Source organism: Polyergus mexicanus, unplaced genomic scaffold, assembly GCF_030449975.1.
Source record: "Polyergus mexicanus isolate NDT 795.1 unplaced genomic scaffold, iyPolMexi1.0 SCAF_9, whole genome shotgun sequence".
Lineage (NCBI taxonomy): Eukaryota > Metazoa > Arthropoda > Insecta > Hymenoptera > Formicidae > Polyergus > Polyergus mexicanus.
This window is the reverse complement of record NW_027223329.1, coordinates 4,153,680-4,174,495: the sequence shown is the minus strand read 5'-3', so window position 1 is coordinate 4,174,495 and position 20,816 is coordinate 4,153,680. Positions and strand designations below refer to the sequence as shown.

At 35.4% G+C, this 20,816-nt stretch overlaps 4 protein-coding genes across 8 annotated transcripts; 2 read left to right on the top strand and 2 right to left on the bottom strand.

Moving 5' to 3' along the window:
- The first annotated feature begins 1,446 nt into the window (after positions 1–1,446).
- On the top strand, positions 1,447–5,539 carry LOC138936611 (sorting nexin-30). 3 transcript variants are annotated; one of them, XM_070302157.1, is made up of 7 exons: positions 1,447–1,707; positions 2,315–2,470; positions 2,560–2,670; positions 2,832–2,996; positions 3,065–3,260; positions 3,368–3,642; positions 3,731–5,539. In XM_070302157.1, the coding sequence occupies exons 1-7, from the start codon at positions 1,537–1,539 to the stop codon at positions 4,088–4,090; spliced, it is 1,434 nt and encodes a 477-aa protein (XP_070158258.1). In that variant the 5' UTR covers positions 1,447–1,536; the 3' UTR covers positions 4,091–5,539. The 3 variants fall into 3 exon arrangements, with proteins under 3 accessions (XP_070158258.1, XP_070158259.1, XP_070158260.1); XM_070302158.1 differs by having other exon boundaries at positions 1,484–1,579; XM_070302159.1 differs by having other exon boundaries at positions 1,620–1,700.
- LOC138936601 (uncharacterized) lies at positions 4,214–11,441 on the bottom strand. 2 transcript variants are annotated; one of them, XM_070302142.1, is made up of 10 exons: positions 11,117–11,441; positions 10,618–10,736; positions 9,906–10,151; positions 9,679–9,800; positions 8,035–9,516; positions 7,736–7,948; positions 7,512–7,621; positions 6,796–7,010; positions 5,742–5,964; positions 4,214–5,667 (listed from the first exon to the last, which is right to left on the bottom strand). In XM_070302142.1, exons 1-10 carry the CDS (start codon positions 11,276–11,278, stop codon positions 5,614–5,616), a joined length of 2,946 nt encoding a protein of 981 aa, XP_070158243.1. In that variant the 5' UTR covers positions 11,279–11,441; the 3' UTR covers positions 4,214–5,613. The 2 variants fall into 2 exon arrangements, with proteins under 2 accessions (XP_070158243.1, XP_070158242.1); XM_070302141.1 differs by having other exon boundaries at positions 4,217–5,638; positions 5,708–5,964; positions 11,117–11,438.
- On the top strand, positions 11,127–14,989 carry Vps33b (vacuolar protein sorting 33B). Of its 2 annotated transcripts, XM_070302154.1 has the most exons (8): positions 11,127–11,508; positions 11,597–11,829; positions 11,920–12,143; positions 12,225–12,731; positions 12,816–13,046; positions 13,728–14,053; positions 14,124–14,352; positions 14,456–14,989. In XM_070302154.1, exons 2-8 carry the CDS (start codon positions 11,669–11,671, stop codon positions 14,467–14,469), a joined length of 1,692 nt encoding a protein of 563 aa, XP_070158255.1. In that variant the 5' UTR covers positions 11,127–11,508; positions 11,597–11,668; the 3' UTR covers positions 14,470–14,989. The 2 variants fall into 2 exon arrangements, with proteins under 2 accessions (XP_070158255.1, XP_070158254.1); XM_070302153.1 differs by having other exon boundaries at positions 14,124–14,989.
- Positions 13,559–19,363, bottom strand: Eif3c (eukaryotic translation initiation factor 3 subunit C). The gene is made up of 15 exons (XM_070302148.1): positions 19,292–19,363; positions 18,792–18,897; positions 18,536–18,668; positions 18,069–18,353; positions 17,880–17,977; positions 17,668–17,795; positions 17,158–17,571; positions 16,814–17,023; positions 16,579–16,732; positions 16,288–16,503; positions 15,929–16,208; positions 15,606–15,799; positions 15,267–15,470; positions 15,030–15,168; positions 13,559–14,859 (listed from the first exon to the last, which is right to left on the bottom strand). Exons 2-15 carry the CDS (start codon positions 18,882–18,884, stop codon positions 14,729–14,731), a joined length of 2,679 nt encoding a protein of 892 aa, XP_070158249.1. The 5' UTR covers positions 18,885–18,897; positions 19,292–19,363; the 3' UTR covers positions 13,559–14,728.
- Between the last annotated feature and the right edge of the window lie 1,453 nt (positions 19,364–20,816).

Genomic DNA, 20,816 nt, shown 5'->3' with positions numbered 1-20,816 from the left:
ACGAATTTAACAGTTACTTTTATCGTTACTTTTTTCAAATTTTTTGATTTATTTAAGATATTATTCTTGCTATTGTGCGTGATAAAATTTTATCTTAACCGTAAAGCCGTAAGCAAATCGACCAATTAGCATTCTTATTATGTTGTAAAAATGCTTGAATGTGATTGATCAACTTATGGCTCTTGCAGACCAGTGCGATGACGCGACGCGCGATATCCAATGAGAGCTTTATCTTTTCGGAAAAGCAGAGCTCTCATTTACTACCAGTTCTAAGTACCTTGCAACGAAAATTAGAAAATCTCAATAAATCTGACCTTATAGATTGCCATTCATTAGTTGAAGCTATTCAGCAAGGTTTAAATAAAAGGTAACTTATTAATTTGATTAATACATATGTTATTTAATTTTAAATAAGGATTTAATTGAAAAATATTATTTTATTTTAAACTATTGATTCAAAAGTATTAATTTCAATAAAACAAACAATGTCGCTTAATTTACTATATTTGATTTTAGATTTCTTACAATATTTGAAACAAAAGAATTAATAATAGCAGCATGTTTACATCCAAAATTTAAGTTAAACTGGTTAACCGGAGAAAAAAGAAAACGTGCTGAAAATTACTTGGAGGATTTATTGGGAATCCGATCAACTGAAAATTCTCCAAAAGCTGGAAAATCTGACGATCACGATGATTTTTTCATTTTTGAGCAAAAAACGGTGCAAAATGAATCTGAACAAGAAGAATTGCAACGGTTTTTAAAATCAAATAATTGTAATATAGAATTGTTAAACGACTATCCAAAACTTAAAAAACTTTTTATTAAATATAATACAGCTCTACCAAGCAGTGCATCTGTAGAAAGAATGTTTAGCATCGGTGGCTCTGTATTAACACCACAAAGAGGGCATTTAAATGATAATACTATGGTGCAACAAATTTTATTAAAAATTAATAAAGAATTTCGATAAAATTTAATCATTTATTTTGTAATAAACCTTGAATGAAATCTTGCTTACAATTTTTTAAAAGTTTTTCTTATGCAAAATAATTTACTAGTTTGTATTGTAAAAAAGTAACGAAAATTGTAACGACTCGTTACTTTTTAGTAACTATAACGGTAACGAGTTACTTTTTAAAATTAGTAACGAGTAACGGTAACGAGTTACTTTTTAGAAAAAATAACGGTAACGGTAACGAGTTACTTTTATAAAGTAACTTTCCCAACCCTGTTGCAAATAAAAAAAAATGGAATTCGATTTATCTCGCGTAAGGAAAAATATATCTTAATATTAATACAATAAATTAATAATGTCATCAATAATATGTATACATGATTAATAAAAATTTGGGTCACAATTATATTTTCAAGCGCATTCCCCTTCGTGCAACCCCCTTATCGGCTGTTGTTCGCGCATGATGTGTGCGGCGTGCGCGCATATGTTTGACTGCGAGCTGCGAGGCGGCTGGCGGTTGTTGCTTGTCATAGCGGACGGTGTACGGTGTGTTGTCTATTGTCCAACTGTCGCGAAAGATGATGACCTCGTCGGAAACGCCGGAGATGGAGAATCTGGGAGGTGAGAAAGGTCCCGAAGACTCAGCGATCCTGGAAGTGAGCTCCATGGCGGTGGGCGGAATCGTGAAGCAGGAGAGCCGCGACATCGATTTCCTGTCCAACTGTAGCACCTCAATCGAGGGGTCCGTGGTATGAGGGAATCTAACATAACTTGGGACTCACTTTGACAATTCACTTTGCGCCTTGTTTCGATGCTGTACAAAATGACAGATATCCCAATTAAAATTCTAGTAGATAAAACATCTTTTAATATCTCGATTTTCGAGATAAAAAGTAAAAAGCCGCTTCTTATATGAGAGATAATTTTCCAATTAGAGAGAAATTCACCAATCACAATCAAGTATGAGAAGAATACTCGACTGTGATTGGTCAATTTCTTAAAGCGTTGGGCTTAAAATTTCTATTGTAGACGCCGCATTAGAATTGTTTTTGGGCAGCAACTGGAAATTTCTAAATTCATTTATTTACCCCCCCCCCCTCCCCCTCATACATGTATGTAAAGTTTCGTCAAAATCGGAACTTTCGGATTTGCGAGGTTCCCTCGTTAGTCTTTGATTTATTGGTAAAATTGGCTCGTCTTGGTTATAACTACCTGAAATTTGTTGGTCTAATTCTGAATGAACTTTGATAGTGATAACTTTATTAGCGGGGATAAGTTAGGGATAAGTTAGGGAGAAAAGGGGAGAAGTGAGGAGTTCCATCTGATCGATTGTTGATTAATAAATAATTTGTGCAGATTGCATCTCCTTCTATCGATAGCTTCTCCACTCTGGCGGATCAGGAGATATCAGACTTTCAGATGGATTCGCGAGATCTGCAGGTGAAAGTAGACAATCCGCAAAAACATCTAGAAACCTTGGAGACATATATTACATTCCGTATAACGACTAGAGTAAGTATAGCCGTAACAAAATATGATTCGGGTCATGTAAGAATAATATTAATATATGTTACGCTCGCATATCAAATAATGTATTTTAGACTACGCGTCCAGAATTTGAGGAAGGGGAATACATAGTACGCAGACGCTACAATGATTTTATATGGCTGCGTCAAAAGTTAGTAGACAGTTATCCGACACATATTATACCAGTAAGTTTTTATTATTGTTTTTGATATTAATATAAAATATGTATATATATATATATATATATATATATATATATATATATAAGATGACACATCTTATTAAATTATTTATATATTAAGGGATCAGACAAAAGATTTTTTAAAAATCCTGGTTTTTATTACAGCCAATGCCAGGCAAGCATACACTTCTCGCTCAACTGGATCGTTACTCCAAGGAGTTTATTATAGCTCGCATGAAGCTTTTGCATATATTCCTGAACAGAGTGGTGAATCATCCTATTCTCAGTTGTGACAAGAATTTTCACATTTTTCTCACTACTAAACCTGCAGTAAGTATAAACTTAATGTAGCAATGTGTGCTCTACTATAGTCCATAAATTATGATTATTGTACGCAGGAATTTCTCATTTATCGTAAAAATCGTGGGAATGTGCTCGGAAAAATGACCGATTCTTTGCAAAACATAGCAAGTACATATACAATAAAACAGCATCATTTGGAGTTTGAGCAGATTCGGGATTATTGTATAGCGTTGAGCGAAAAACTGTCGGCCATAGATAAAATCAATCATCGCATACACAAGGAAAGGCAAGGTGTGTAAACTGAAACTGTTTTATATAATAATAAATAAATTAATGTCATTTTAATAAAATCTAGCTTTTAGTGGTTTCTTTTCATGTTTTACATTGTAATGTGATAGATTATTTATTGGAGCTTCATCAGTTACATCCTATATTCACACTGTGGGCAACCTCGGAACCGGAACTCGCGGCTATTCTTTTGGCAATCGCTAAGACAGTAGAAACGAACGCGATAGCTCATCAGAAACTTCTGGAAAATGTTCCAAACGACGAACGCGAATACGTCTCGTATATAGAAGCGGTCAAGAACGCATTGTCTCGACGTGATTCGATGCAGATAGAATATGAGATAACTGTTGATGTATTAGCGAAGAAGAGATTAGAAAAGGATCAGGTACTAACCTTGTGTATACATTTCATTTTTCAATCTCTTTAATTTTTTTTTTTTTTTTAATCAAGGCAATTGCATTTCATTCATGCAGTTGGTAGGAAATACAAACTATACAATACCTACCCAAGGCTGGGGTGGATCTTTATGGAAAGCAGAATCTCGTGATGAAAAATTGGAGAGACTTGGCCAAAGCATTCCGCGATTAGCCAAGCAAGCGGAGATACTGCAGGATCGCGTGGAATGTGCAAACGAGAATCTGCGAAGCGATTTGCAAAGATGGAACGTAGAGAAACAACAGGATCTAAAGAATATGCTAATCGCGATGGCGGATCGACATATCAAACACTATCAACAATGTACGAACGCGTGGGAAGAAATTCTCGCCGGCCTTAAATTGGACGGAATTGGATCTGATGCTAATGTAGGTCAACCTGTTAAGATACCTATTTAAATTGCTAGCCTTTCTTTGCTAACCACCCCAAAAAAAAAAAATATATATATATATATACATATATAGAATAAATATTCGTTACACATACAAAGATAATAACACACCAATTCAAGAGAATCTCTATTATTAAATAATGATAAAAAGTTTATTGCAAATCCAAAGAACAATCTATCGTCAGCTCCAATATCATTACCTTTAAAAACGAATCATTTCTTCGGAATCTCAAGAAGATTACCATACAGTTATTGTAATTATTTAATAAAGGCGGAATTTTTTGCAATGAACGCGTTTGATGATAATAAAAATCGCGTATTTATGTATGTACATATAATACGCTAATATCAAAACTCTATTTGGAAAACTCGCCTTTATGATACAATAATCTTGTGATAATATGAAAAATTAAGTATATAACGCGTTTGGTCCTATATACATATATGTAAGGGAGCAAGTTCTTTCAGTATATGTATATCATGTCACAGAAAGATTTTCCAATGTTTCCTCTTTTTTTTAAAGATTTAGATCATGAATTATAATTTTGAGGACCAAGGATCGCGCGAGCCGATATTATCGCCATTACAGTTTCTTTCTCTTTCCTACTTTGAATCACATTACAATATATTTATTGACAATCAGTTTAGCCTATATCTACTACTTACCAAAGTACAGTTACCATGATAGCGTAGAAATAGCATTAATGTCAGACTGTATGTATAGATACACACACGCACGCGCGCGCGCGCGCGCGCACACACACACACACACACACACACAGATATATACATACATATCACTCTACAGAGCTGATGAATTTTACAAATTGTGAAACAAAATACTTGCATCAACTTCGTTGTATGATTAATTAGTACAATTACTCTAAGGAAGGTATCTTTAACAAGGGGAACACTAGACGTGGTTCAGATTTTAGTGTAACATATATTACAATCCTATCTTACTACTAATTTATGATAAAATAATACGACCCAACTTTCAAGCATTTGCAAGAAAAAGGCATCTAAAAATTTACGTGGTCTTTATGGACCAAGTTATAAGAACGTTTTTCTCGCGAATGCTTGAGTGTTGGGTCGTATTATTTTTACTATGGGTTAATAAGATTAGGAGAGCAAGATTATAATATATGTCAGACTCTGTAAAATTGGAGGGGGCATTGTCTGATGTTCTTCTTATAAGTTATGAACAAGTCACTTAATCGTCACGCTCTTGACATTACGGAAAAGAAACGAAGTGAGAATTTTATATATGGCGCTTATATATTCTTCTCCCTGTGTCTGTTATTTATGCTTGAAAAGAAGGTACTCTTCGTTATTTGTCATAAGTAAAACGCGAAATACATTCCTATTTACATTATATGCCGTGGATAGGCGCAAATCGGCAAAAACGGCGAAATTTGTATCAATAAATAAATTATTGTTTGCAATGAAGTGCGATGGCTTCTTTATCTTCCTCACTCTATTAAGGCGTCATTCGTCGGCGTTAGGTAGAACTGCACCAGGTTGTCCAGATCAGTGAGCTTCGTGATAGATTCGCCTACAATTGATTCTATGTGAGAAGTGTCTCTAGAAATGAATAAGTTTTTCTAATAACAAAGATGCTAACCCGCTAAACTGATCTCGTTGTGCAGAAAACGTACGGTATGCGCGTACGGTTGTTGAATTTTTTCACGTAACTGCGTAGCCAAACGACGCGTTGGATTCCACAACTGGCTACGAAAATTCGGTACATTTGTAAGGGTAGGCTTCCAGGATTCCGGCTTCACCTCTTCCATCGGCAACACATCTGTTATTCTGTACTGGCTTGTCTCGATATTCCACGTGAACTTACATCCAACTTCGTATTGCTTTCTCTCTTGCGTACTGTTGAAAGCGTTACATCAATTTATCAAGATTGTACAATATTATAATTTTATAACGATACTTTAGAACATTATAATGTGCGACAGTTCACATAAAGTATTACATGATTAATATACAGGATGTCCCTAACCATCCGATACAGGCCCTTTAAAGAAAAAGGGAATTGGATTTTATTAAAAATTGGAAAAATTTCGATGACTAAATCGGGTGCGCTCTATTGTATGATGATATTTCCAATTTCCGATGCCGACCGGAAATGGACTATCCAGACTGAAAGTCGAATTTTTTAAATGGAACATGTCAAACATTTTTTTCTGAAATGCCTCCATCAACTTTGAAATCATAGACGCTAACCTCGCCTAGAAATGCAGTTAAAGTTTATTTTTTCATTACACTTTCAAGATTATTTTCAGATTATTAATAAATGTTTAATCCCTTATGTTAATAAAGTTTATTAGCCATGTTATTACAATTTATCATTTTATACTTGTTATTAAAATAACAAATTTATTAAAATTGTTTATTCATTTATGTAAATAAAATTGTTTATGTTCATGTGTAATCAAAATTTGCAATAAAAAAAATGCCATGATCCATTTAAAAAATTCAACTTTCGATCTGGATATCCCATTTCCGGTCGACATCGAAAGTTAAAAATATCATTATTAATAAAGCGTATCTGTGTGTGTGTGTGTGTGTGTGTGTGTGTGTGATTTAGTCATCGACATTTTTGTGATTTTTGATAAAATCCACTTTCCTTTTTCTCAAAAAGCCTATATGGGTGGTTCCTGTATAATATTCATAGAGTAGAAGAATAACATGTGTGCTTACCACTGCGTTTGGCTGCATAATTCACTTGCCTGGATCTTCATTATATGCAAACATATAATGTCGCCAGTAAGCGCACATACATCGATCATTTCGATATCATAGTCGCTGCAATGCCAATACTTTTTCTTGAATCTCGTGCAAATCCAATCCGCTATATGGTGAGAGAAAGTCTCGATATCGAAACTCAATTGAGTTATAGAGACACACGGCACTATCTGAAAGTATTATTATATCAAATATATAGGGTGTCCCATAATTCGCGCATCACCCGTCATGTGCAAGTGGAGCAGATGAAACCGAGAAGAAAAGTCCTTTACCATTTTGCGATTTTCGTAATAATTATTGAAAAATTAATTTAAAAAGATGGGCCAATCTATGCCTTGCACAAGCGCGCGGCGAGAAGAGACATTCTACTTAGGCGTTGCTAGGCACGCGCTTGTGCAAGGCATGGATTGGCCCATCTTTTTAAATTAATTTCTCAATAATTATTACAAAAATCGCAAAGTGGTGAAGGACTTTTCTTCTACCCTGTTTCATCTGCTCTACCTGCATATGACGGGTGATCCGCGAATTATGGGACACCCTGTATATATATTTGCACATATTTCATTTGTGTAATTATTCCTTTATTAGAATTATCTTAATCTTTTCTCAAGTACTTATAAAGAGCAACAAATATTAGAAAGTTTAAATATATATTTCAAAATAATAAATACCAGTTTTTCCGCTTTACTATTGCTTATCATTTGCATTTGAACATATCCGGAACCGTGCACAAGCATCGGAAGTACGGATTGGTAACTTACGTACCCTCCTGTCTCTTCATCTGTATAGACATTATATTGATACAATATTAATCTTTATTAATTTTTCATAGTTTATAAACTAATTTGTAAACAAAGTTCCGAGAGTGAACTCATATAAAGAGAGATTTGAATACCTTCCACATCCGTAATGACTGATATCATCTCGTCGTCAAGCTCTATGTAGCTCCGTTTGAAGCGCGCGGTACACTTTATCGAAGGATATTGCAAGTTATTCTTAGGAACCAAAGGTGAGAAATTCGGGCAACATTTGCCGACGCGATCTCTATCGCGCACGCTTCCGTTGGACAATTGGTTCTGATTCAACGGTCGAAGTACATTTTTCTCAGCTGGTAAAAATACACGAATTCATTACAAATTATTGATACAGAGTCTTCCCTTTTTTCTTTCTTTTAATAATAATCGGGGGCTTTACCTGATTCGGGATTCGATAAGTCGTTGGCTATATCTTGAGCAAGATTCAATTCATCTGATTCGCTCTGATCCGAATCGAGCCAATGCCTTCGGCCATTCGGCAGCACCGCCGGCGACATTGCCGGTGAGGACGATATTAGATGTATGGAGCAGGCGCCACGATGCCTGAATTGATCGCGTATGTGCTTGAAAGGAACTATATTCTCCGCATCCTCCGTCTCGTCGCAAAACTCGTACTTCTTGTCAGCAAGTCGGCGTTTTCTGAACGAACTGAGTTTCTCGCAGGTTGTCTCCTGCGTCTCATCGGTAAACTCGTACGCCTTCTCCGCTTCGAGGATGAGCTTGTGCGTCGCTCTCGTTGTTCTCGTTGACTGACTCGGGTTGACGACAGGCGGAGGCGAGTGCAGATTCGATCTCTTGCGCGGGCTCGGATGACGAAAAGATCTGGTCGCGATGGGTGGCGACATTAAGCGGGACGAATACGAGGAAGATGGACTACCGATCGAAACGGACTGCAACGGCGAGTTTATGGAAGCCACGGAATTGTCCGGAGCACTTGTGGATTGCGACGAACTAGAACTGGATTGTTGGCTGTTGTTATTAATTCGTTGGATCTGGGTTCTGTGACTAGATTCTGAATTGCGAGTGCGCAGAATATCCGACGGCGGAGTGAATATCGGCAACGACCATGCCGCTGTCGTCGTCGTCCTGAGATCGGCGGGCAGCCTCTGCGGCGTCGAGCGCGGTGAACACGACGGATGTTTCACTAGCGTGATCAGATCGCTGCCAATATTGAGTTCCTGCGACATGTCCTCGCAAAAATCTTGCAGGATCTTGTCCCGAACCGAGATGGCTGTCTGTTCGATGCCACCTTGCGAGCGCTGGGAGACTGGACTGCTGTTGCTATTTCGACATTTGCATTGCTCGGTCGTATCCGAGCATTCACATAACTTAATATCTAAAGCATCGGCAGCGGTAGACTTACTATTATTTATATCACAGACACAGTCGCTTTGATTGCTGCTTGAGGTATTTAACGGTAAATCGCGTCCTAATCTCGCTTCTAACTTAATTGCCTCGTCTAGAAAGTCGTGCTCCAGGCTGGATTCGCATTTCGGTGATCGATCGAGCGGGCACTCTGGCGTACCTATCTTATCGTCGGAGCTTTCGTATCGCTCTGCCCTCGTTGAATAATCCGCCTCTTCGATGTCACTCATATCCAACGGGATTGTATCCGGAACCATAGAATCAGAGGTAATCGGTTTATCGCACGTCCTCTGATTCTTCGACTTGGGTATATTCAAGTCTACTCTGAGAACGTGCAGGAAGTTTCCTGTGTTGACCACCACATGATTCCAATAATTTAAACACACTTTAGCACGAAATTTCGGATACGGTGAGATGACTTCGTATGTTGTATGAACCGTGAGACCGTGTTGCAAGCAGTTACATCGCACGCAGCAATCCCAATTCGCAGCTAATTCTACATGATTGTGAAAAGATTCTAATTAATATTAAAATATATAAATATACGCGCCATTTATGCACACATGCACACATATATATATATATATATATATATATATTTATTTATTTAAAGATATTTTATTTCCTTCTTATAAAAAAATTGTAAATTATTCATTACCTTCACCTTCTTCCTCATATGATGCAGCGACCTTTAGACAATCTTTGCAGTTCTCTAGAGACGGTACCGTCGTTATAGTTAAATATGCTCTATCAGTCGATTGTAAATGTAAGAAATTTGTACTGTAATAAAACAGAACATATAAAAGAGAAGATTATCAAATTTTTAAAATATCTTATATTTGGTAGATATTTATCTCTTAATTCTACATGCAATTTAAAACTTACCAGAGGCCATGTATTACAAGCTTATTTCGTTCCATTGGCCATTGTGATATAACTATGCTTAACTCCCTATAAATTGAATAATTGCCAAACAACGTAACTTCGGCAACTTTGCGAGCGACATGATTCGGTGTAAAGGCCCACCAGTGTAATAGATACTTAAACAAGGACGTATTACTGCTGACCTCCACCATATATGTATATGTGAGCAGAAATTGACCGCATTGAGTCAATCCCATAACAATGTGCCTTATGAAACAAAAAATTTAATTACAATCGTGTTATTTATATTTAAATTAGGAGCTAAATATCTCATTGAAACATTTCTTTGTTAAAAATTTGACAATTTAAGATATACGCTCGAAGATTTATTATGTCAATACATTTCTTGCCTAGCCTTGTTTGTCTAGCCCTAATTGTTTCTCAATTTCTATTAAACATTTGATAATACATTTATCATCTTGTCTAGATCAAGCTCAAAACAGAGAGAGAGAGAGAGAGAGAAATGGATTGAATAAATCTAACACACATGTCCAGAGGATGTTTTACATCCTCAGGAGAAATGGATTGAATAAATCCCCTAACAACACACATGTCCAGAGAACATTTAGAGAATGTTAGGATATCCTCAGGTTAGATTAGGACATCCAGAGGATATTAAAACATGTGTGTTGTGAAGGATCTATATAAATAAATCGCTATTTTCAATATATACCCAGCTTCGAGCGCCGATTTCGGGATTATATGTAAGAGAGACAAATGTCGCCACTTAGGTACAGTTGTAAACAGTCTTTCCTCCGTCGCATAATTGTGCGCCGATAGACATCCCCTCATCTGCAAACAAAAAGAAAAACTTTATCTATACGAATCGGAACATCCAATATATCCCTAATAACACACATGTTCCAAGAGACATCCAAAGGACATTCAGAATATGTTAAATATCCTCTGGACGTCTTTTAAATACGTGTGTTGTTAGGGATACATGTCTCTTTCTCTTTCTCTCCCTTTCTCGAGGGAAAAAATTCTGCATCTGAGAAAGAGAGCAGCATCTTTCTAAGGAAAAAAATTTCTCGCTTCTCGTCGAATTCTCGTAGAGATAAAAGACCATCGTCTTCCGTGACAGCTCGAAAATAGAATTCCCGTCAGTCACGATATGATGCGGGCTCGCGTTCGGCGGAGGTGCTCGGAGGGGCCCCTGTACGGCTTCTTACCTCCCTTATCAGCATCCTCTGCAAAAAATTCCTCTTGCTGCGTCGATGCGACGGACACGGCTTGCGTCCCACGACGACGAACTCGGATTTTTCCGACGTAATGTCGGAGAGACACTCATTGCAGCAGTCTGAGGTAGTGTCGGAAGACGACGTGTCCGCCATTTTTAAATAATCTCGCTCGTGGCGTCACACGACGACGACTCGTGGAGCGATGGGGGGCAGATCGCGCAGGAGTCAGCTCTGATCCTTCCCTCCTTTTCGTTTTTTTTGCGCGATAAGTGATATACGCGCGCGCACGCACACACGGGTCGCGTCAGCCAGCCGGACACGTGGCTCTTGTCAACTGTCAACTGTCAACTGTCAACTGTCAACTGTCAACTACATCATATTGTGTATATCTTATTATACATATACAGATGAGGAGTATCTATCTTGTCGCATAAAGTATCATTACATGTAATAGTTTATAATTAATTACAGTAACTTAAAGGCTCTAATCGTAAAAATAAAATTGAAAAAAGGGCAAATAAGAGATAATTTATTATAAATAAAATGGACATTACACTGGATGATAAACTAAATACGCTGCGACAAATAAGCCAGCGGAAGCTCGTAGATATACTGGAGGGCATTCCAGGATCGATGAAGGATCTGATAATAGAGCAGAAATTGATGAAAATACTGGACAGTTTTGTAGGAGTGACTGTATTAAAGTATAAATATTTTCTTTCATACTCTACGTATTGGTATATATTAATTCTGTTATTAAAGATTCTAAAAAAAGATTGTATAATCTTGTTTAGGCGATGCGGAGTAGACAAGATTTATAAGCTGGATGAAGGATTAAAACCGTCAAACAGTCAACGTATATTTTTAGTATCTAACGATTTGATCGCGTGCAAGAGAGTACTGGATCAAATACAATCCGAAATATCTCATGTTACCAAGCCTCATGTCCAAGCGTGCCATCATTTATTGGTCGTGCCATTTGTTCCAGCTGTTTTACATAATCTAGTTGAAGAGGAAGGTCTTGGCAAATTATTATTATTATTGATTATAATATCCGTTCTATCTATCTAGATAATTGTGTTGAATCGCTGTCATTTAGGTTTGGCTGAGCTAGTTACACTGCAGACGCTGTCTGTAGAATTTATAAAACTAGATGGAAACGTTTTATCCTTGGAAAATCCAATGTTCATTGATCTCTACTATCACAAGGATATCAGTCCTCTGCGAGCATTAGCACGCAACTTGTGGTCATTACAGTTGATACTTGGTTCACCCAGGCTCTCACTTCTCGTCGGCAAGCACAGTCAACAAGTGGGCAAACTGATGGAATCCATGGTACAATGTCTGGGTTCGTCCAGCTTAGAGAATGAAGTCGGCGCCCTAATCGTGATGGATAGAGGTTTCGATCTGGCGACGATTCTCTTGACACCTGTTACATATTCGAGCCTGTTAAACGAAGTTGTTGAGGTAAATGTCGGCACAGCGGTGCTGGGAAAATCGCAAATCAAATTGGACCCAGATAAAGATCAGATCTATGGAGAAGTAAGAGATACACCTTGCAGCGAGGTTTTCCCGATTATACATGGAAAGGCTAAGTCACTAAAATGTATTTTATCTTTATCCCACAAGTCATTGTACCAATTGCATTGATTTCTCGATAACGATATTTCAATATTGGCTAACATATTAGCTGAACAGGAAGCCATACAAACGATGAAATTGGCCGAAATGGAAAGATATGTGTCGACGAGATTGCAAAAGACCAAGAATATGACGCAACAATTGGCGTTTCATATATCCGCGTGCCAGACTATCGCAGATACTTTGGGCTCTGAATTTCAAGCTTTGCAGATGATCGAGAAATTGATGCTCGACTGCAAGAACAGAAAAGAATGTTTCAGTTATATAGAAAGAAATATAGGTACATTTGTTTACTCTCAAGATTAATAATATTTATAATCTAATTATAATTTAACAGGGTGTCTACTCAAATCTTGTAAAAAATTTTTTTGAAAATTCTCTGGTCTTACAGGTATTTTTGTTCAAAATTCCGAGTAAAGAGAATATTTTAAATATTTTTTGGTGTAATTTTCTAAAATAAAGTTTTTTTATTTTTTAATGCTTTTCATTCATACAAAGGAAAAATACAAAGCTATTTAAATTTCAAGTGCTAGATTTACAAATGTATCAAAAATAAAATTGAATAGCTTTCGTTAAGATAAAATTTTTTAACTTATATAACATTTTTATTTTTTATCACTACAAATTAAAATAAAGAATATGTATTGCATATTTAATATTTTGTTAAGACATTGAACATATAAACAGAGATAGATATATATTTATAATATATTTTAAATTCATAATTCACATGGCTTATTCGCAGATTGTCTATTCCTTACACTTACAGTATAAGATCAAAATTATCAAAAAGAGAATTTTTTTAAAAATTCCACGAGTCTCAACAAAATTCCATGAATATTTCTTGATTTTTCCAAGTATAAAAAAATTTATTCAGAATTCCAGATTTTCCATGTTTTTCCGGGGAGTAGACACCTTGTTTAATTATGACCAAAATATACGAAATATCTGTATCTTGCAGATGAGCATGTGTTGCGATGTTTGCGTCTTCTGTGCCTGCTGTCCATCACTACCGACGGTGTTACACAGAGCGAGCTTCAAAATATCCAAAAACTGCATCTCCATACTCACGGTTATCAACATATCCCTTTATTTTACAAATTACACACCGTTGGTTTGTTGAAGTATAGAACCGAAAATATTTTACACAAATTGCCAAATCGGAACAGCGAATGGAGCAACAATGCGCAGAAATTAAAGATGTTACCCAATTATTCTAAACGATCCGATCAAAACAATCGTATCTGTCCTAGTTATGTGTTCAACAACGCTTATATACCCGCCATAGTTCGTACTTTTATAATTTCTATATTATACTATATTGTAATATTACTTAATTTCACGATATTAATTGTAGGCACAAATATTAAACATCGTATCGAATCAAGAGAAGGACCCTCGTAGCTTCGAAGACTTAATGAATTTATCGGGTTGCGTTGTGAACGGTCAACGGGGTGCGTTATCGCCAAAGATGGTCGTGATCTGTGTGGTAGGAGGCATTACATGCGCAGAAATAGCAGCCTGTCGACTCATCGAGAAGTCTATAGGGATACGTCTCATTCTTGCGTCCGACGCTATTTTAACGGGTAACAAACTTATTCAGAGAATACAAGAAATATGAAAACTCTCTGATAGCATTCATCAGGAATGTAAAAGATATTGTACCTATCCTTTTTTTTGTTTAAATAGACAAGAGATTATAATAGTTTTTTGTGTACGAACGATGAAAGAGAGTACACGTGAATGATTCCGCAATATAAGAAAAAAACAAAAAATATAGAACAAAGCGAATACGATCAAATATATCATTGAACGATTTGTTAATAATTTCTACTCCAAATCAATCAAAACAAGCGAATAAAACAATTGTCGAATATGATTACGAGAATATCAACACGAGATGATTGTTATATGTATATAATATTCTTATCGATATATTTATAATATGACAATATTTAAACGCTACACGTTATTACGTTTAAACGCCCGATCGCGGTCACGATCACGTCTCTGCTGGCCCCAATCCTGCCCTTGGCGATTATAATTTTGACGATCGCGGAAATTGCCTTGATTTCCTCTTGAGAAAAAATTGCCTGCAAGCATTTATTATAAAAAATCAATCGTGATTAATTTTTAATTGTAAAGCTACGCATTTTGTGCATGTGTGTATGGATATTATAAAACGAGAAAATATATATATTATAACATAAATGGGACGAAAAAATATATGGTTTCTTAAAAAAACTATATATTTTGTGTTTACCTTGTTTCATTTCAAAAATGCGTTCATTCGAATCGACAAAGTTGTTTACTTTGTCCGTAAGTTGCAGGGCCAAAGATTGCAGGCGGCTTGGTTCGCTGCGATGCATGACGACAGTACCTGTCGGATCGTCCAAGGATGCCTAAATTTGTGAAAGGAAGAAATGTCATATACATTCTATAAAATATTATCTAATTCATTAATATGTATTAAAATGATATATATATTTGCACAATATACCATAAGCTCTTCATTAATAATCATTTTGCTAATAATTGAGTGGACCACAGGTCGTTTCAACTGAAACATGTCAGCAAGTTTTGGCATCGAGATCGAATCGTAAACATGCGAATACGTAAATAGGTAAGTCCTTAACGCTTCTTCCTTGATTAATCGCGTCAGCATAGCTCGTACTTTCTCCGCTTGATGAAAGAGATCCCAGACCTGTCGTATTTTAATAAAAATAATTTTATTATCAGTCTTGCGCGCGCGAGAAAATATATTATATATAATATATATTAATTGCCCGATTTTTCAAATTTGAGAGAAACAATAAATGTGTGTACATATTGCTAATACCTTTGCATTCATCTTTTCATTTATAATGTAATTGTTGCAAGCAGACCAATTTCCATTGCGCATTGCCTTTGCAGCAGCAACGACATGTTCTCTCATAGATTCCGGTGGTCCCACTAACGATTGACGTTCGCTGGATCTTAATTGCTGATAAAACGTCTTCGAAATCATTCTTCGCCTCGCATCAAATTCATGCGCTAGAATTAAATGATTTGTTACATTTATTATATTGTACTGAAATTGTATAATTGTTAAATGACAAATATTGACTGTATTTTATACATAAAAATTAAACATGGAATTAAACATGGAAAATATATATTTACCAGCCATATACGGAATCTCGATAAGCATTGCTGAAACAAGGTATACACACTCGAGGAGTTCTAGATTTATGTGCATATGGAAAGGCATTTGCCTTTGCTTCTCGATTTTCTCCTGCTCCTTGCTACGTTCATGCTGTCGTTGCGGAAGCAGACCTTGCGCCAAAAGTTCCTTTACCTTACCCGTCACCATTAAATCAACCAAGCAGTTGTGGGCATCTTTAATATTCGCATGACGAAATGCACATAATCCTAAATGAGCTATCGTACGATTGTATAAAATCTGAAAAAGTGATAAAACAAATAAATATTCTACATCTTTTTTAATAACAAAAATAAAAGTGTGTATACAAATTTACAACCTGTGTAGCTGGGTCAGAATGTTGAATGGTTTCCTGGAGATGCGACATCAGAATTAAGTCGCGAGCTTGGAACCAGTTATCGTGAAGTGCGTGGTGATAAATGTGCGAAAGAATCGCGCGAGTTCTTAATCGATCAGTATTATCGTGGGCATAAACGTATTTGCATAATTTCTCCATAACTTGTACAGATGTAACTATATCTGATCCCAGTTCGTTCTAGCGCATCGAATAATTTTGTCAGTATATTAGACAAGAGAATTATTGCACCTACAAATACTTTACACAACTTACTTCCTTTTGCTTAAGAACATTTGAATCAAATTTGTAATATAAATGTTCGATTTTACGCAGGTAGACGCGACAAAGTTCGGACACAGTTCCTTGCCTTTCTAAATATTCCTGCACTTTATCGATTATGGCAGCAACTTGCTTTTCATCTTTCAATCTGAGATAAGCGAATATTTTGTTGTATACAAAAATAACAGTTACAAATCTCACATAATATTAATTCTTTAAAAGATATTACCTCTCTACATATTCGTTACTATGTGGATCACATTCTTTCAGCAATTTAGTGAACTCTTCGTCGAGACGCTCTACCAACGTCAATACACAGCCGTGCATTTTATAAGGTGGCGTTTCAAACTCTTCCATTTCTTCTACAATTGTTTCTGCTATTACCATATCTATGTTGTTTAACAACATATCCAACATTTCGTTAATGCGTTCCAATATTCTGCAAAAAAATATTTAATATTAACTGTTATTTCATGTGTAAACATGTATAAATGTTTTTTTTTTCATTTTGTGTGTTTTAAAAGATTAATTTAAATTTATATATTTTTTTTCCATTTTCGCAGAAATACATACTTGGACCAATATTCCGGCTTCATAGCATCAGAAACTTTTGGATTATAATCAAATATGGAAGACACAATAGAGAATTTAATCTTCACAGCCACAGCTGGACCAAGATTATGTGAATCAGCTATCGATTGTAACTCGTGCAAGAGTTCTATTTGTTCCCGTCTGTCTGTACGCTTTTTACCGCGAGCTGCAATTATCTCAGATAATTTCTTCAACACCGCGCTGGTATTAATTTCCGCATCTTTGGCGAACATTTTTGGCTTCTCGGAGGGGATAGCCACACCGCCCTTGACAGTTTCCCACTCTCCCTCACCATCATCTTCGTCGCGTTTCTTCTTTCGCTCCTTCTCTTTACGTTCTTTACGTTGCTCCTTTCTCTTCGCTTTATCCTCATCTTCTTCTGTGGCTAATAAAGCCCTATGTACAAAAATGTCCATTGTATCACATAACATTGTTAAGTTTAGTTTTTTATATCATTTTTCATTAGATTTATTATGAATAAAGAGAACGTACTTTTTAATGAAGCGTTCACGAATATTTTGATACTGGCCTTCGTCATCACTGCTCGTGCTCTCACTGTCTGAATCACTGCCCCAATCAGATTCACTTTCACTACCCTCTTCGCCATCAGTTGCAGCCTTCTGTAATGTATGTAACAAGTTTATAAAGGATTATTTGAAACAATCAATATTATATCAATAACAAAATCTTGATGTTATAAAAACCTTAAATTTAGTCAAATCCGGTTCACTAGCTTCTGATCCCGTTTTCTTGAAAGCTATGGCACTATCCTCTTCTTCTTCAGATTCCATAATCTCTTCAGCTAAAATAATAGAAAACATTTTTTAATATTAAAAAAGTTTCAATTTTTTAAATAAACATTTATAAGAAATATATATCCCATAATTTTAAACCTCTCTCTTCCTCCTCATCATCATCTTGATCGGGATTCTCTCTGAATTTGACTATATCTTCTTCAAAGTCCTTGTTATATTTACGTAGCTTTTGACGTAATGTCGAAAGTGATTTAGAATTATTCTTGGACATATTCTTTCGTCCGTCACGATCTTCCCATACATCATTAATAAAGTCTTCCATTTCTACTAAACATCTAACATAAAATCGTGGAGTTTGTCCAAGTTCCTCCTTTGTAATTACTGGTAAAGCTTTCTGATAAGCTCGCATCAAATCCTCAAAACCTAAAATTACAAATAAATATTTGAAAAAAAAAAATCTTTTTATCATAATTTTATAAAGATGTAATTAATGATTCAATGTATATTTGTGTGTGTGTGTGTGTGTGTATATGTGCATTTACTAATTTAATGTACAAGATTCTATTATATATAATCATAAGTTTATAAGATGTAAAATTACTTACTGGTTAACATACTGCTCATATCTTTAATTTTTTTATAATTCCTGATAAGTTTTATAAGATTAGCAATTTCCTCATATCTCTTCTCCTTTGTAGAACGCACAACCCGCTTTGTTTCTTCCTCATCATCGCTAAACTGTAAAAATATCTCATGTTACTTTGCTAATAAGATTGTGCAAAGAAAAAAAATTTTAAATAAAAGAAAGATATATAAAAATGTATTTAAAAGAATTTACTGCAATTTTACGACGGTACGTACGGTAAAAGCTGTCGCTGGCGCCCTTTGCACCTGTTCCTCCTCAGATGCGCTATCAGACTCAGAATCTGAGCCAGTCGCGAAGAAACGGCTCATGATGGCAAATTCTCTGCAATAATCAAGCGACAGTAAAAATAAACGCGATATAGCACACTTAACAATTATATTATAAAACTGTAACTTTTTTGTATAGCACAAGGAAAATTTAATAGGTCATTAAGAAATCCAAATATGCGAAACAGAAATTTAAGACAAATATCATAATTTTGACAAGTATTAATATCGCGCATAGAAATCTCGATTTAACAATCACTCGAGAAATCACAGAAACCATCTATAAGAAATGATATACGTCCACTGTGTCTTGTTAATTCAACACATGGCGCGATATATTTTTAATAAAAGGGATCATGTATATAAATCTTTCACGTCCGTCAAAGTAGGCAAAATAAATTCGATAAAGTGTGTGATCTTCAAATATATATTTTAAATTATAATATTACCGATATTCTCCTTCTTGCAAAAGCAGTGCTTTGCGTACAGCCGCGAAGATTAAAGAGAGGTTAGGAGAGAGAAGAGAGAGAGAGAGAGAGAGAGAGAGAGAGATCACGACATACGAAAAGCGGATTCGCAAACGCTCGTTAAGGCGCGTTTCTCATTGCGCGATTTTAATGGCCGCCATGGCCATTGCATTTGCAATATTTCTGAAATCTTTCAGAAAGTCCTTTTGTAACTAGTATTAAGATTATAGTTTATTTGCTTACCGCAATGCGGCGCGCTATTCACTGTCTATACCAGAGAGAATGGAAACATCAGACGGTTAGAAAGAGATAGAATCAAGTGAGCTGACTGTCATTGTCTATTCGCGCATGCGCAATTTTTGATATTAGCAGTTTTATAGCAATAAATTTGTTGTAATAACAATTTAACTGAAATATATTTTTCGTATTACTTTATTATTTGAATCATATGCAAATCGTTTATTGAATTTAATTATATATTTTACTTGTACAATAATATAAACAAAATTTTTGTGATTTCTTTAAAGATTAAAATATATCGAAATTGATAATTTGATCATTAAGAAATTAATTTATTTTTAAAATAATTTGTGAATGTAAATTAAAATTTACCTTTATTAACACTTAAAATTATAACTATTCCCAGACAGCACAAGGATGTCCTTAGGACGTCCAAAGGGCATCCAGGACATACATGTAGGATATCCTCAAAATATCCCATTGTAATCCTCAGATCTCCTCTGGATGTCCTGAGGAAGAGTAAACGATAGCCGTATATTAACCTCTGGAGAATCCAGGGAGATCCTGTGGAACATTCTAAGGATTTTTATAGGATATGTTAGGGATATTTTTCGTAGGTTTCAAGGAGCAAATTTTAAAATTTAAATATAAATTAAAATTATGTTTTGTTATTTACTGCCAATATTAAAAATCTAATATTACAAATAGTTCACCGTTCTTTAATATTTGAGGCTTTCGTGCTGTACATGAATATTTTAGGTTTGGCTCCCGGGTTTGAGTTGTGTAATATTTTCTAAACGATTCAATATCTGCATTCCCTATGTTGGGATTGCATCAGAAATTGAACTGATAGAAAATAATTACATTTGTAATTTCCTGTCAGTTGCTCTTTGCAAGCTTTATATAATTCTCATGACCAAATCTCAAATACGAGTTCGCGTGTCGCATAGCGGTAAACAAACGAACTAGCGGTTGAATACTATTGTTTGTAAAGTTTTTGGAATGTTGCGAACAGTAACATTTCTCATGAAATATTAAATAAATAATAATTTTGGATATATGAAAATGTGCGCATCAAATTCAATTATTAATATTAAACGAAATTAACGTTAATAATTAATTGCACATGTATATGTCCTCTGGAAATCCAAAAGACATCCAATATAATAGACAGGGCAGATATATCCTACAGACATCCAGGGGTTATCCAGTGGACATTTATAGGACATTAATACTTATTATAATACTTAAGATTTCTAAATTATAT

What these genes read in the sequence shown, in the direction of transcription:
- Vps33b (XM_070302153.1), top strand. Translation starts at nt 11,669, where the DNA reads ATGGACATTACACTGGATGATAAACTAAATACGCTGCGACAAATAAGC. An exon ending in TAATCTAGTTGAAGAGGAAG is followed by an intron (nt 12,144 to 12,224) that starts GTCTTGGCAAAT and finishes GCTGTCATTTAG; the next exon opens with GTTTGGCTGAGCTAGTTACA. An exon ending in ACGCTTATATACCCGCCATA is followed by an intron (nt 14,054 to 14,123) that starts GTTCGTACTTTT and finishes TATTAATTGTAG; the next exon opens with GCACAAATATTAAACATCGT.
- LOC138936611 (XM_070302157.1), top strand. Translation starts at nt 1,537, where the DNA reads ATGATGACCTCGTCGGAAACGCCGGAGATGGAGAATCTGGGAGGTGAG. An exon ending in ATCCGACACATATTATACCA is followed by an intron (nt 2,671 to 2,831) that starts GTAAGTTTTTAT and finishes TTTTTATTACAG; the next exon opens with CCAATGCCAGGCAAGCATAC. An exon ending in CATACACAAGGAAAGGCAAG is followed by an intron (nt 3,261 to 3,367) that starts GTGTGTAAACTG and finishes GTAATGTGATAG; the next exon opens with ATTATTTATTGGAGCTTCAT.
- Eif3c (XM_070302148.1), bottom strand. Translation starts at nt 18,884, where the DNA reads ATGAGCCGTTTCTTCGCGACTGGCTCAGATTCTGAGTCTGATAGCGCA. An exon ending in ATGTTCTTAAGCAAAAGGAA is followed by an intron (nt 16,504 to 16,578) that starts GTAAGTTGTGTA and finishes TCGATGCGCTAG; the next exon opens with AACGAACTGGGATCAGATAT. An exon ending in CGAGATTCCGTATATGGCTG is followed by an intron (nt 15,800 to 15,928) that starts GTAAATATATAT and finishes ATTTAATTCTAG; the next exon opens with CGCATGAATTTGATGCGAGG.
- LOC138936601 (XM_070302141.1), bottom strand. Translation starts at nt 11,278, where the DNA reads ATGGCGGACACGTCGTCTTCCGACACTACCTCAGACTGCTGCAATGAG. An exon ending in AGAGGATGCTGATAAGGGAG is followed by an intron (nt 10,737 to 11,116) that starts GTAAGAAGCCGT and finishes TTTTGTTTGCAG; the next exon opens with ATGAGGGGATGTCTATCGGC. An exon ending in CAACGAGATCAGTTTAGCGG is followed by an intron (nt 5,639 to 5,707) that starts GTTAGCATCTTT and finishes AATCAATTGTAG; the next exon opens with GCGAATCTATCACGAAGCTC.